General features: G+C 41.4%; 1 protein-coding gene across 4 annotated transcripts in view; it reads left to right on the forward strand.

Annotated features, from left to right (window-relative positions):
- The window catches only part of exp (expansion), a 319,500-nt gene that overhangs the window by 72,457 nt on the left and 231,543 nt on the right, over window positions 1–15,500 (forward strand). Inside the window, exon 3 of one of the 4 annotated variants that reach the window (XM_072300032.1) lies at window positions 2,584–2,630. The exons of 1 other annotated variant lie outside the window; for it this stretch is intronic. In XM_072300032.1, coding sequence (XP_072156133.1) covers window positions 2,584–2,630 — 47 coding nt within the window. Of the gene's footprint in view, window positions 1–2,583; window positions 2,631–12,134; window positions 12,318–12,383; window positions 12,482–15,500 lie in introns of those variants that run through there. 2 more of the 4 variants (XM_019059328.2, XM_072300034.1) reach the window with 2 other exon arrangements.

The raw sequence follows: 15,500 nt of genomic DNA on the forward strand, positions 1-15,500 counted from the left end.
AACAAAGGAGCCTACACGTTGATGTCGTTCCACTTGCATGCTTCTATTTAAAATTATGTTTAAAAACATGTAAATGAAGAGAGGAAAATTAGCTGGGTTTTATGTAATGTTTTATGATTTAAGATGACAGTAGTTCCAATAAACTGTACAAAAACTTCAAAATCATAAGTTGAAAACCGCTGACGTCGCAAGTTTGAATAATCCCGTCAAACACAGTATATGGTCGGCGCGGGGATAGCGTGCACAGCGCAGGACGTATAGTAGCGCCGTAGGAGACTGCGGGATACTCCATGCATTGCGCGTACTGCACGGGGCGCTCGACGCCTTACAAGTCTGCAGGATACTTCATCCATTGCGCGTATAGTGCGTGCGTATTTCCTTGGTTCCGAACGCACCCTGGTGCACACCATTTCTGAACAGTGCACACCTTGAGCCTGCAATCCCAGGATCAGAAGATTATAAAGATTAACACTCCATGGCACAGTGTTACTAACGCGATACGACGCATTTTTTTGGCTTTTTAAAAATTGAAGCATGTCTTCGTGGCATGATTATGTTGTAAATTTTCAACAAAGGTTTTTTTTTTATTTTTATTTTTGAAACAAATGGTTACCAAAATTTTGAAATTCTGGAGGGAAAATTTGGGAATCTGTGTTTTTATGAAAACTGCAGCATAGATTTAGGTCCCCGAGCATCCGGAACCTAAAATTAATTATTGCCATAGAGTGTTATCTAGTGTTTCATAAAAAGATATTCGTTCTCTATGGTATTGTTGTTGTCTTTACAGAAAAACTGAAGGCGAACTTGAGCTGGACGATCTCGACCGATAATTTAACGACACATCGTCCATCGATTCAATCGAAGCTTCGACACCATTCAGCCCCTGCCCCGTTTTTTGCTTGTCCCTCGAATTTTTAGAAACTGTGACGCTAAATGGATCGAGTTCATCAGAAAAGAACCAACCCACATTAAGTTGAAACTGAGAAAAAGAGGTTTGAAGTTTTATTCCTACATAAGTCTCAATGTAGAAAATAAACCTAAACCTCTCTTTTCACAAACTAATTTCTTTTTCATGACTTATAGATTTCGGTAGGAGAAAATAAACGACCAGTGAAACTCAAAAACATTCTTAACTCAATTTTTTCGAAAATGTGGGTTGGTTCCTTTCTGATAAAATCGGTCCAAATGCTGTCCAGAAAAAATCTGGCTCGATGTGGTATTTAACAGAGGATCACTGCGAATAACCTGGAAACTGCGTTCCTGGCGTGAGGCGAGCAAGGGGCAACACGTGGTTCGGGTCGGCGGGCGTTTTGTCGCGCCGACATCACTGCCAGATAGTGCTAAAAAATCCGCATTTTTCTCTATTTAAATCCGAGTAAAGTATCGAAATTTTATCTTTAAATCTGGCAGCTTTGTGGCTCACGCTTCGCCCCGGGCCGGCAGCCTTTTTCTGAGCTTTCGCAATTGGGCTCGCATTCCGGGCGACCGGGCGTTTGCGTTTGCGTTCGCGTTTGCACACGCAGAGATCGGAGCAGACCAACGAGCATAGTATTGTCTCCCGACATGTAATCCGACTCAACGCCAATAATGCAAATCCTCTCGTGATCCTTTGTGAGCTAACCTTTCGACCGAAAAGTTTACGCATCCCAACCGCATTTCCTTCACTCTTCCCTCCTGTTCTGCCGTGTTAAGGAAAAACGTCGTATGAGCCTTCAGACGTTGCCAAGTTTCATCCAATAAAAACCGAAATTACTGGGAAAATTGTGAATATTATTTTCGCAAATTTTCAGACAATTTTGTCCACAATTTAATATAAAATATCTGAAAATTTCAAGCAAAAACATGCATACATTTTGTCAAAAATACAGGTTTTATCAAGGGAAATTTGGCAACTTCCGAAAGTTCATACGGCGTTCTTCCTTAGCACGGCAGTGTTCTTCTCGGCATCAGTTCGCAACGGCGAAGTTAAAGAGTTTATGAAGCGAGATTAGCACTCAATGGCATATCGTTTCTTACTCAATACGACTCATTTTTTTTTACTTTTTACAAACTGAACTTTGTCTCAGTGGCATGATAATGTTGTAAATTTTTAAGTAAGTTTTCTTCTTTGAAAAAATGGTCACCAAAATTTTGAAATTCTAGGGGGAAGTTTTTATATTAAATGGGATAAAAAAGAGGACGGGGTTGTCGATTGGTATGGACATTTCCAATTAATTGTGGTACTATCCCGATGTATTAGGTTACCAACCCAAATGTCGCGGTATTACCCCCTTGGATATGTCCATATCATCCAACAAATTGGAAATTGGGGTACCACAAACGGCACAAACCACAATTTTAGAAGATAACCCTTACCCTTTTTTTACGTGTAGTTGATTCATCCATTAATCGAATCATCATCTGTCGAAAAGCATCGTTGACCTGTGAACTTCACTTTTATACTGCCCGTTTAGCTAAGATAATGAAGGCAGAGTCTCAAAAGTATATAGCCCCTGAAGCTACCGATTTACATGCATTCATCTTTAAATTCCCAAAGATTGTATCTATTGAGGTTTTAATAGCAGTTTTTTCCAATTGTTTCAGGTAAAATCATTTTTCCGTAGTAAGCACATGAATGGATCTCTTTCCAGGTAAAAGTTTATACCACCCTTCGTCTATTTTTACTGTTGAATGGAAAATTTTTCCTGGTGATTGTCTCTAGGTTTTTCCTGAACCCTGCTCCTTCGCAAAATCAAATTCAAAAGATATGGCAAATATAGATCCCTATATACTCTTCGTAGTGACCTTAAGTGGACCACAGTTGCACGCGATACACAACCGTGATTTGATTTTGTGAATTGTGATTTTGATGGTGAAGCGGCCTACATGACATTAATAGATATCGATTATTTGAACTACATCTCCAAATAAGGATATACTACGCCTGACTCATTTCAGAAACGACATATCGACGGTGAAAGTCGGCAATCACATAAGTCGATTTGCGACGTCGCAGACTCCCTGTCATACTTTATTCTTTAAACGGAAAACTACTCAACGGTAATTCCTTAAAACTGCCGTGACTTTTCTTCTATGTGCGAGGAAAATTCTGCAAAAACTGCAAGGAATCATGTCCATTTGCTCTCCTTTAAAAAAATAACATAGTTGCGGAGATTTTCAGACACCGCAAACGAGTTATGTGATTGCCGACTTGCACCGTCGATATGTGCTATTAGTTATCCTTTGCAGACGGATGCTTTTATGGATTAGGCTTTACACTTTTTTCTGACCCAGAAGAAAAATTTAGTTCATTTTACGGATATTAGATGAGCGACGCGACGCTTAGTGTTGTTAATTTATAAGAATCCCTACTGGACCCCTCATCGGTTTAGAAAATTGGGATCTTTTGACCGGTCGTTGATCTAGGCTTTGAACCAACAAAAAGCATTCTATGCCACGCGCAGTTGTGCCCAGTGGCGTGGCGTGAATTGCGATATATCGATTGTTATGCCATTTAAACCTACGGAAAAGGATCGATAAACAGAGCGTTCGCAGCGAACACCTCAATAATCGATTATTTACCATAGATTTAAATGGCATAACAATCGATACATCGCAATTCACGCCACGCCACTGGTTCTGCCATGCTAAGGAAAAGCGTCGTATGAACATTCAAGAGTTGCCAAATTTCTAATTTAATGTTTATTTTTGAGGAGAGTTGTTAATATTTTCTCTTGAAAGTTTCAGATAATTAGGTCCAATTGTGAATAAAATTATCTGAAAAATCGAACGTAAAATATTCGCGAGTTTTCCTGAAAATTTGTATCTAACTGAAGCAAATTTGGCATTGAGGGAGGCTCATACAGCGTTTTTCCTTAGCACGGCAGAATTGGTCTCTACAGAATCACATTAATGGAAACAAGTTTTGCGTTTATGAAAAGGAGATGTGCCGGCAGGCAAATGGGTGCGCTCAAAACATCAGAAAATGAAGTTTCCGGTGAACAGCAGCAACCAAAAACTGCCGTGATAGCGAAGAGAGCAGCAAGTGCATTTCTGTATGAGCCATGATTAGCACATGTTTTTGTGCGTCTCGAGGTCCATCCCAGCATGCACTTACTGCTCTCTTCGCTATCACCCGGCAGCAAAGCCGACGATAACCGCAGTAAAAGGGAGTGACTGAACTAGGCCGGTAATAGATAACAAAAGTAAAGTGAGCAATGAGGACTTGAAACGAAACCGAAATTACTCCACTGACAGAAATGAGAAAACTTGGAGCAAATAGCGTGGAAAACTCTCTTTTGAGCCCCGCCCGCAAATCTCCGGCAGCCGCCAACGCTAACAAGCAATAGCTGGAAAGCGAGGCGCATTGAGGCGAGATTGGTCCAAAATCAGCTGCTTGATGAATAATTTCATTACCTCACTCGACAGAGAAATTCTTTTTATCCACCATGACTTATGTCGAAAGGAGAGTCACCGGAATTAGATGTCCAGAATTTGCATGGGATACATCAGATGACTGATATATTTTTGATTATTTTAAAGTATGAAAATAATAAATGACTAAAAGTTCAAATTTGAACTGTGCCAAAACTGAAAAAAAAAACTGTGTGACGGACTGGATTGTATTTTGCAAAAAGGAAAGAAGAGCATTCCAATGCTGCTAAGTGTGCGCAACTTACATTCTTTGTGATAAAATTACTGAAATAATGCAAACAATTAATTTTACCAAGGTAATTTTCGTCGTGTGAATTTATAGTTTATTGGGAGTAAAGATAAACTTGTTTAGATGATGAGTTTATATTTGCAAGGTATAAATGGTTACACAATCTCAGCGACATTGGAATGCTCTTGGTTCCTTTTTGCGAATTACAATCCAACTGTTCTTTAACTGACAACTGGAAGCATGCCGACATCGGTTGGTCCAGTGGTTAGCGCAACTGATCACAGACCTAGATGTCCCGGGTTCGAATCCCGGCCTCGGTGGCAAGATTTGATGGTCTCAGATCTTGTCTCCGTGGAGTGGCATGGATGTTTCTCTTCGTTTCTTCCTTCGTTTCTTCCTTTGTACTTCCGTTTCTACTGTTGTTGTAATCTTCCCATCATTTAGCGGTGGCTGTTTGTCTACACGACTAAGGCCAATGAACTATACCTAGAGTGCGCAAGCTCTAAAAAAAAAAAAAAAAAAAAAAAAAAAAAAAAAAAAAAAAAAAAAAAAAAAAACTGGAAGCACCATTTCTTGAAAATAACTCATAATCGGATGGATCGACCCGAATTGCAGACTAACTACATCAGATGTTGTCTAATTTTCTCTGATTTTACTTTTTTAAGAGAAAACTGAACAGCTCCGAAACCTTGAAATTTTGTGTGTGTATTTTTCCTAATATGTGATTAATACCCAGCAATGGCAAAAGCGTCAATAGTTCTTGCAGTTAAGTTTTCGTTCTCTGTGAGAGGCATAAGTGAAATGCAGTAACGTTGATTCTAGTTCAATCGTCTAATTCACGATCAGCTTGACGAATGAGGGTAGCAATATAGATAAAATAAATTTAGTTTCAGTTACAAGATTAAGAAGAGGTTTTGAGCAATATTATTACGATCGACTGACACGCAAAACTTTACAATGACAGTAAACATTTTAAGAACGTGATCGGGTCATTGCGACCTCATGACATCCAACATTGTTTCAGCGGAGATGCGCTTATTACCAGGTTAATGGTATCATTATGTTTTCTTTTCCTACCGAAAAAGGAACGTAAACTTTTTGTCTCTGATCGAATTTTAGGTTCCTTTATCACGAATTAACGGTAATAATTCCAAACCACACAGCTCAGTTTTCAACGTCGCAGACGTTCTGTCAAACTTCATTGTTTAAACGAAAAACTACTCAACATCAATTCTTTGAAACTTCCGTGATTTCACATCTCTGTGCTTAGAAAATGCTGTGAAAACCTCAAGGAATGGTGTTCATTCGTTCTCTTCCAAATGTTTTAACTGAGAGCGGATACTTTGAAACACCGCAATTGAGGTACGTGGTTTGAGAGTATCTCTGTCCGCATATGGTCAGTCGACTTGGTCGGTTGTAGTACAAGTACAACTCGGGTCAGGTCATTATTATATTCGTTCAGTTATTCTTGGCCCCCCTCCCACCCAAATTGAACCAATATAAGTTTCGCGACCTAAAATTCGGTTGTTCTCATTCAAAAAGCGAATTTTATTTAGAGGTTCGGTACTTCTTTTGTGCCCGAACCTCCAAGCTGCTGTACCATTTAAGTTCGGAACTTCAGATTCAGTGACTAACGAATCGCAACGTTCGTGCGTGATTTTGGTACCACTTCGCGAGGTGGTTTCAAAAAAGGTTCGACCGCTATCGAAAACCAACGGATCTGATTGGTCGAATCTGATAACAACGGTTTCCACTGGTGTTGCTGATTGATGACACAAACCGGGACAGAACTTCCCAAGGAGGTTCGCAACTTTAAATAAAATTCACTCAAAATGTCTCTCATCCCAAGTTTCATGGCCTCATCAGAATTTAGAAAGACGTATATATCTTTGAGTTTTGGGTAGCCGCGGGATGTAGGTGGAAAAGTCTTCTTTCTAGCTAAAAAATTGTCCTCTGAAATTCTGCTGGTGGAACCTGTTGCACTCTGTATGACATCGGTGGCTTTACAGCGTCTTGAGTGACACAGGATCGACTCCTGAACCGCTCGTACCTTGCGATCCAACGAGTGGCGTTAGTGGGGGGGGGGGGGGAGCTGTTGCGTCACAGCGCGCCGTTCTGGTTGGAGCAGGGCGCTCGCGGGCAGCTCTGGGTACATGAGTGCTCCAGATTAAAATGAGAGACTCCAAGAGTCAAGATTCTGGAGGCCTTGGCAAGGTCGCAATCGACTGCGCGGTTCTTTCCTTTGCATCATATCCCTCTCCCCCCCCCCCCCCCCCATCCACACCCTCTACTGGGGCATTCGCTCGTCAAGATTCATAATACAGTCGTGCGTGTGCGAATACCGTCGCCGCACAGTGGATCGCGTCAATGGGGGAGGTCGCACAAAATTCGAAAAACTTTAAACTTAACTTGCAAACTTTATAAGCTTATAACTCTGTTTATACACAACTTTGAGGCTCCGAAAGTGGTTCCATTGGTTTTTCCGTAAAATTTTCTTCTAGAGGCACCCTTTGAAATTTAAAATATGACGAAAAAAACATCAAAATTTGTAGAATTAGTCGAAAAATTCATGTCCGACCTCTCTCATTGACTCGATCCACTGTTCGCCGGGCTAAGAGAAAACGCCGTAGCACCATTGGAACATTGCTTACTTTCTTCCCATGATACAAGAATTGCCCAGATTACTCGAGAATTTTTTCTTCGAAATTGTCAGGGGATTTATTCGCGATATTATCTGAAGTAACTAAAAATTAACTAAAATTAAGACAAATAAACATGTAAGTTTCCTCAAAATTGAATATTTAATCGCGGGAAATGTGGCAACGTTCGAAAGTTCGTTCGGCGTTTACCCTACCGTAGCAGAGATGATATTTGAAGAATGGGAATTCAAAACCTGGCAAAGTGCCATCAGGTGTCGCTGATTGTTCTTGGTTTTTCTTACTGCGGAAAAAACCTGTATGGCATCGTTCTTTGTACCTTTCTTCGGGTGATTATCCCTAAATGGTTCCCTTATTCTCAACACAAAAATGTGCCATTATCAGGTTATTGGACCCGTGTTCGTGAATGAGAGTCGCAGTTTCACAAACTTAAGGTGATTCGATGGACGCTATATTTTGTGTCAGAACGACATGCGGTATATCACATCGATTAGTACCATTTTCTCAGCTACTTGTCATTTTTTTTCGAATTATGAGATCGCAATACTGTTGTCAGGAAACTAAGGAATTTACTCACCAACTTTGACAAACAAATTCAACTTTATAAATGCTCAGTTTTTTTTAGAGGAAAAGTATCGCATTCGATACTGATATCAAAACTGCACTCGAATGTGATATTTTCTCTCTAAAAAAAACTGCGCCTCTATGACGTTGAATTTGTCAAAATTGGTCTGTGAATTTTTTAGTATCCTTACAACAGAATTGCGATCTCAAAATTTGAGGAAAATGACGAGTAGCTGAAGAAATGGAACCAATCGATGCGATATATCGCAGTCTTTTTGACACAAAATATGGCGTCCATCGAATCACCTTAACAGCAAAACTGCTGACGCTTACCAAGTTTTGAATTTTCACTTTCCTTATATCGAAGAAAATTCGGCAGCGTCCGAATCATCATAAGTTGCTTTTCCTCGGAGCGACAGCTATGTGATTTGCACGCAGAGATCGGGTTCCGAACACTCCTGCTTGGGAGTCTATGACCGACCTATGGAACGGAATATGGAGATAAGATCGTGGTCACTTCTTGGAAGCGGGGGCTCTTCAACTTTTCGCGCATTCCTCCCTCTCGCCTTTCTCTGCTTTGCGTCGTTAGATCCTCATTACACTCATGGATTACGAACCGATTTCCAACGAATTGAGAGGCGTCTCGAGCACGGAGTCATCAGAGTTTAAAATTTTAATTTTCGAATAGAGCGCCACAGGACATTTGCACAAATATTCATAGTAGTTTCTTTTTACGTTGATTTAGGTTAAATCTAGACTGCGGGAACATTATTATTACCATTGATTCTCATTCGATCAAACTAAGAACAAGCTTTGAACTTTTATCGGACAATAACTGTGGAATCTCTTTGTATACAGTACGAACAAATTCTTAAATAATACTATTTTCATGCGTCAAGCAACTCGCGTTTGTAGGTACGCCTATTTTTCTGTCGCTGCGTTAAAGTCTCTGAGGTGATTTTTCCATTTTGTCGTCTTGGCGATCTCTCGTATGGTTCAACATGAGCAACTTTTTTAAAAAATAATATCTGTCTGCGTCAAGCAACTCTCAGGTTTTGCGGTACGCCTACTTTTCTGGCGTTGCGTTAAAGTCTCTGAAGTGAAGATAATATTCCATTTTGCCGTCTTGGGAATCTCTCATGTGGTTTAGGACGCTTATTATTTAAATTGATAGAGAAAGCTAAACAAAGAATACAAATGGAAGATGGAACAAATCTATCGGAGGAAGCGGGTAGTTGCAGATAGCGAAGGGGGTAATGAACTAACTAACGGCAACCCATCATGGGTTAAAGCCTCTGAAGTGAAATTAATATTTATGGGTTTCCCGTGAGATATCTTACAATTATTATTAGTCCATCGTTTTCCCCCTTAGTTTATAACATTCACCTTTTTAACCAAGGATAGATTCATTTTTCCCTTGCCTTCTTCGCGTGTCGCTTTATCTATCGATTTGGATTAGCGACTCACAAAAGACGGTATACGGATATTTAAGCGACACGGTGAAACTGGGAATAGGTGCACGCAGAAAGTAGCTTTTAGCTAGGAATGTATTCCCAAGTTTAAAACTGCTCATACTAGCATTTTATGACTGAGAAAGGGCAGAAGTTGCTTGCTGCAACTTGTGATTACTTCACAATCAAATTGTCTTGGAAATGTTTTGCTTTTGTGTGATATTTCATTATCGAATCATCAATACTTACTCATCATTCGAGGTAAATAGTCGCGGAAAACAAGCTATCGACCGTGAAAACATAAGCTCAGCAGCTTCAAATTTATCCCTGAATATATATGATCCCCAAGAATTCGGTTAGTAAAACGTAATTAGACGTGTTTGATGAGCACCGGCAGCTTTGAAAAGTAGTACCGGTCTTTACATTTCCTAGAGGTCTTAAATTATCGCAAACACAGTAACCACTAACATTCTATTTTACTCAGTGTGCCTGTTATCAGTTCAGTGAATAGAATGTTACATTTACCTCATCAAACTGTGCGTCTTACGATTCTTTGGTTGTATAACCAGGCACGCTTCTCCTTTCGGAACTCGATCCAAATTAATGGTCACGCTGCTTTTTCAACGGTTACGCCTGCAGAAAGTGAAAACGCAACAGAGCATACCGTCACCGATCGTTAACTATGCGAGAGGTGAATGGCGTGAGGAGCACTGCGGTGAACATGTCGATATTCGTCGAGAATAGAACGGTACCGCCGTGTGCAGTCAAAGCTTGTGAGCGAGACATGAACAGGAGAGGTTGTCATATTATTAGACTGAAGTTGTCACTTCTCCTCACAGAAGCACGAACAGGAGTGACCCAACTCACCGCAGAAAACGAATTTTCATGCATGATTTCTCGGAGCTTGGTGAACCTGTGCTGTGAGAACGGGTGCCGTCCAGCTGAACCATTCGTGTTTTTTTTTTAGGAAGAAATGAGATTTTGAAATGAAGAAATGAGAACCAGGCCTTGTTTACGCATATTTTTATTAAATCTCCTTCTTTATCAGCCATCAAGTAATACACGAAACTAAATCGATAGAAACAGCATAAAATCGTCAATCATCCTCAGGAGAAGAGAGCCAGCTTTGTGCCCATCTCATAGGCGGTTGTCCAGGTAATCTTTTTCCCATGGGTTCCAACTTAACTTCCAATACACTGGAAGAAAAACCACATTGGATCTAGAGTCCAGACTCTTAAAAACATCGACAAGAAAAAGTACTCTTGATTCAATCAGAATCTAGCTTAAATCAAGAACCAAGCCTCTTAATTTAAGCTGATTTCTTTTCAATTCAAGCAAAAATCCGATTGAATCAAGAGTAATTTTCTTGACAATGTTTTCAAGAGTCTGGACTCTTAGATCCAATGTGTTTTTTTCCAGTGTATTCTTCTAACGACTAGGACATAGCCCTGTTTGTCAGCCATCAAGTAACACACGAAACTATACATGAGTATTAAAAATCTAAGAATCACCTAAAGTTAAGGACTCGTCAAATCGATAAAAACAGCATAAAATCGTCAATCATCCTCAGGAGAAGATAGCCAGCTTTGTACCCATCTCTTAGTCGGTTGTCCAGGTAACATTGGAAAAATAAAAACACATTGGATCTGGAGTCCAGACTCTTAAAAACATCGACAAGAAAAAATACTCTTGATTCAATCAGATTTAAGCTTAAATCAAGAACCAAGCCTCTTAATTTGAGCGGATTTCCTTTTGATTTAAGCTAAAGTCTGATTGAATCAAGAGTCCTTTTTCTTGTCAATGTTTTCAAGAGTCTGGACTCTAGATCCAAAGTGTTTTTTTTTTCTTCTTCTTCTTCTTCCATTGTAAGATCCATACATCCAGAAATCCTCGAGTTGGGATGAATCCGGGGAAAAGCAGGGGCCCTGCGGGCCGATTATTGAAACTGATAGATAAAGCTATAGACAAAGACGACAAAAGGGATTTGGAGGGATCCTATTGGTGGAAGCGGGTGGTGGCAATGGACATAGGATATAGGTAATGGACTAACTAACGGCAACCCACGAGAAACCTGACAGTTAGTCCATCATTTTCTTCCTTAGTCTATAAGAACCAATCATGTCAACCAATAGGATCGCTCTATACTCCCTATGTCTTCTTTGTCTATCGCTTTGTCTATCATTTTCAATAATCGGCCCGCTGGCGGTGGAGCGATACTATCGATGAAACCCGGGCCGTCTCCGCGTCCGCAGGAGATAATCCCGGCGGCGGCGGGCCGATTATTGAAAATGATAGACAAAGCGATAGACAAAGAAGACATAGGGAGTATAGAGCGATCCTATTGGTTGACATGATTGGTTCTTACAGACTAAGGAAGAAAATGATGGACTAACTGTCAGGTTTCTCGTGGGTTGCCATTAGTTAGTCCATTACCTACCTCCCATGTCCATTGCCACCACCCACTTCTACCAATAGGATCCCTCCAAATCCCTTTTGTCGTCTTTGTCTATAGCTTTGTCTATCATTTTCAATAATCGGCCCGCTGGCGGTGGAGCGATACTATCGATGAAACTCGGGCCGTCTCCGCGTCCGCGGGAGATAATCCCGGCGGCGGCGGGCCGCGCGCCGCCGAGCGTGCCCGCGCGATGGCGCAACCGGCCGCGGCCGCGCCGCGCCGCTGCGAAAAGAAAATCAGACGCCGGAGTCTGGCCCACTTCTCGCGTGACGTCACGCGAGGCGAACACTACGCATGCGCACTGCGCCGCGCCGATCGCCCCGCGCGCGCCCGCTTTCTTCCCGGGCCCCAGTCTCGTGTCGCCCGCCGCCCGGTGTCCGTGCCCCTCGCCGTCGCGCCGCGTCCCGCTCGCGTTGTTTACGTGTTTCGTGCCTTGTGATCGGTGTGCCGCGGAGTGTGTGCCAAGTGCTCACGGATGATTTAAAGTGATATCACTGGATTAAAAGTGACCGCTAAAGGAGTAGTTTCCTGCTTACCCATATTTTAAGGTAAGAGAAATGCTATGCGGTGCTAAAATTTGCTACCCCCCTCCACCCACCCCCTCTATCTACCCTGATAAAGCGGTCCTACAGGAACCCATTAGATTCCAATAGGGACCCTGGATTAAAAGTGACCGCTAAAGGAGTAGTTTCCTGCTTACCCATATTTTAAGGTAAGAGAAATGCTATGTGGTGCTAAAATTTGCTACTCCCCTCCACCCACCCCCTCTACCTACCCTGATAAAGCGGTCCTATAGGAACCCATTAGATTCCAATAGGGACCCTGGATTAAAAGTGACCGGTAAATGAGTAGTTTCCTGCTTACCCTAATTTAAGGTAAGAAAAATGCTATGTGGTGCTAAAATTTGCTACCCCCCCTCCACCCACCCCCTCCATCCACCCCCTCCATCCACCCCCTCCATCCACCCCCTCTACCTACCCTGATAAAGCGGTCCTAGGAACCCATTAGATTTCACTAGGGACCCATCAGGTTCCTATGGGTGCCCAATGAGTTTCACGAAATTCCAATGGGGATCATTAGGTAGTCCATGGCAACCTATAGGGACCATAATAATGGTATCCATGAAATCCCAATGGACCTCAATGAGAACCATCACGGATTGCTAGTGGGGACCCGTTGGCCCACACAGGTTCCAATGGGAATTTCTCTGCGGGTTCCCATAAGACCATTGTACCAGGGTCCTCCAGCTGGGGTTAAAAGTTCCTCATGAAAATCGCATTATCTTTTACGTTCGGAACTACTTCGGCGCCCGAAACTCGTAGCCACCTTTTTATTGAGTTCGGATCTTCCGATTCGGCGACTGACGAAACGGAACGTTGATGCGTGAATTTGGTACCACCTCGGAAAGTGGCCCTGAATTAGGTCCGATCTATCAAAAACCATTAGGTCTGATCGGGCGAATATGGTGGAAGTGGTGTCGATTAGTGTTGATGATTGATGAGATATTACCGGGCATAACTTCCCAATGGGCTTCAAATAAAATTTGCTTGCAGTGATATGCGCCAGAAATGGTGTCTTTGAAGTCATAAGGAATAAGTTTCAATTGTGGGACAAATATATTTTGTTTTTGATTCGGACGTGCGTTCCCGGGAACGCTTCCTGCGGCTTTTCGAAGTGTGAGTGCCCGCCGGTTTACCGTGTGTATATGTGTGAACATCTATGAACGTTTCTCTGCCAGAATTTTCCAGGATTTTAGATTCTTGAGAATTTTCCCATCGAAGTTCCCAATCTTGTTAATGGGAAATTTCTCATTGAGATCCCCCTAACTGTTCGCTGCTTGATACAACCCCAAATTGACGCGCTTATCATATATGGGGAGGGGGGGGGGGCATGGTGAGCTGTCGGCGTTAACGAAGATCTGTTTGAGTTCCTTTTTCAAACAAGTTTTTCTCAGAGAACCTCCCAGCCGTTGAGGAAAACTTATGAAGAATACACTGGAAAAAAACACATGGATCTAGAGTCCAGACTCTTGAAAACATTGACAAGAAAAAATACTCTCGATTCAATCAGATTTAATCTTAAATCAAAAGGAAATCCGCTCAAATTAAGAGGCTTGGTTCTTGATTTAAGCAAAAATCCGTTTGAATCAAGAGTATTTTTTCTTGTCGATGTTTTTAAGAGTCTGGACTCTGATCCAATGTGTTTTTTTCCAGTGTACAGGCTGATATCAAAGTCCCTCGCCACTAGCATCAGGCATCACTCCTATAACTCAGGAGACATGAAATTTTGTGACTGCTCTAAATTTTGTGCTGTGCTTCTGTTGTCGAAGGCGACATCTCCCCCCTCCACCCCCTCTCACCAAAACAGTTTGAGAGTACTCTAAGGTTCCCATTGGGAAGGAACGACCTATACTTTGCCCCACTGTAGGTCATTGCTGATCTTCGGGGTAATAAAGAAGAAACTGTCGGATGGCAGTTTGGAAAGAAAAAAATTGTACGAATAAAACGCCTCTCAATGTAGGAAATAGGCAAAAAAATCGAGGTGACCGCCCCCGTCTTGGGCAGATACACCGTTTTTTGCGTCGATAAAATTTTACTGTCGAGGAATAGGTGGGAAACCTGGACTAATAAATCCAGCGTTTGGCTAAATGCGGACAACGCGACCGCACTGATGCCAATTTTTAGATAGATGTCTATTGCTTTCAAAGAACATCGTCGAGAAACACGAAATTTCTCATCTCACATCGAGCAACATTGCGCGGTTCTATCGGCTCAAAACATCCATGGGCGTTGTCTCTAAAATTTCTGAGCGGTTTTCGTTCTGGGTAGCGAGAAGTGGCCTTGTCGCTGAAATTTTCCGCGGACATTAATTCAAAACATAAGCCGCTTAAAAGCAAAAAGCGCATTCAGTAGATGGTTGCCAAGTGAAACAAAGGCAACAAGTTGGTTCCTTTGCGTTGAGTCTATCATTTACACACTTACCAACTAATTGATTATTCAAAATTCATCGCTCCTTTGTCGAATGACCCTGATAAACACGGTCGTGTACCTTGCAAGTTATTTACCGATCTGAGTGTGGATGTTTGCCGGAGACTTAAACGCCTGAACAGGAATGTAGAGCTCAAAAATGCGAGATTCTGTGTTAAAAGCATTTGAATTTTAGAAAGAGATCAAGAAATGCGCCGCAGGCAAGTAGTAAAATCAGGCATTTGTCAAATGCCTAGGCAAATAGTCAAATATTCTAGCTAAAATTGAAATTCTGATTCTTTTCCTATTTTGGACAAAATAATTAATTGACCCCGTAAGGAAAAATTCTCAGTAAAAATTTGCATCAACAAATAGTATTTTAAACGTTTTTTAGCTCCTGAGTAGACACTTATCTTGAAATTTTCAGCATGTCAGAGAATACAGCATTTTTAGAATTTCAACATTTAAAAGTATGAGAAGCAATTTAAGAAGAAGAGACAAAAAGAGTTTGTAGGTTTGATGAGATATTTGTCCACAAAGATTGAAAAATCGTGAGCTCTCCGCCATAAATTCACAAAATTTTGGAGACAATCAAAATTTAGCTATCTGCCTAGGCATTTGACAAAATTCCTGATTTCACTATTTGCCTGCGACACTTATAAGTATGAAAGCGTCCATCTATATAAAAATGAAAAGCATATTTTGGGTTTCTAAAAAGTCGTAAAAATTGGATTAAAATTGTCGAATCTGGTCCATTCAATTCTC

The sequence above is a fragment of the Bemisia tabaci genome, chromosome 4 (genome assembly GCF_918797505.1).
Source record: "Bemisia tabaci chromosome 4, PGI_BMITA_v3".
NCBI classification, from domain to species: Eukaryota; Metazoa; Arthropoda; class Insecta; order Hemiptera; family Aleyrodidae; genus Bemisia; species Bemisia tabaci.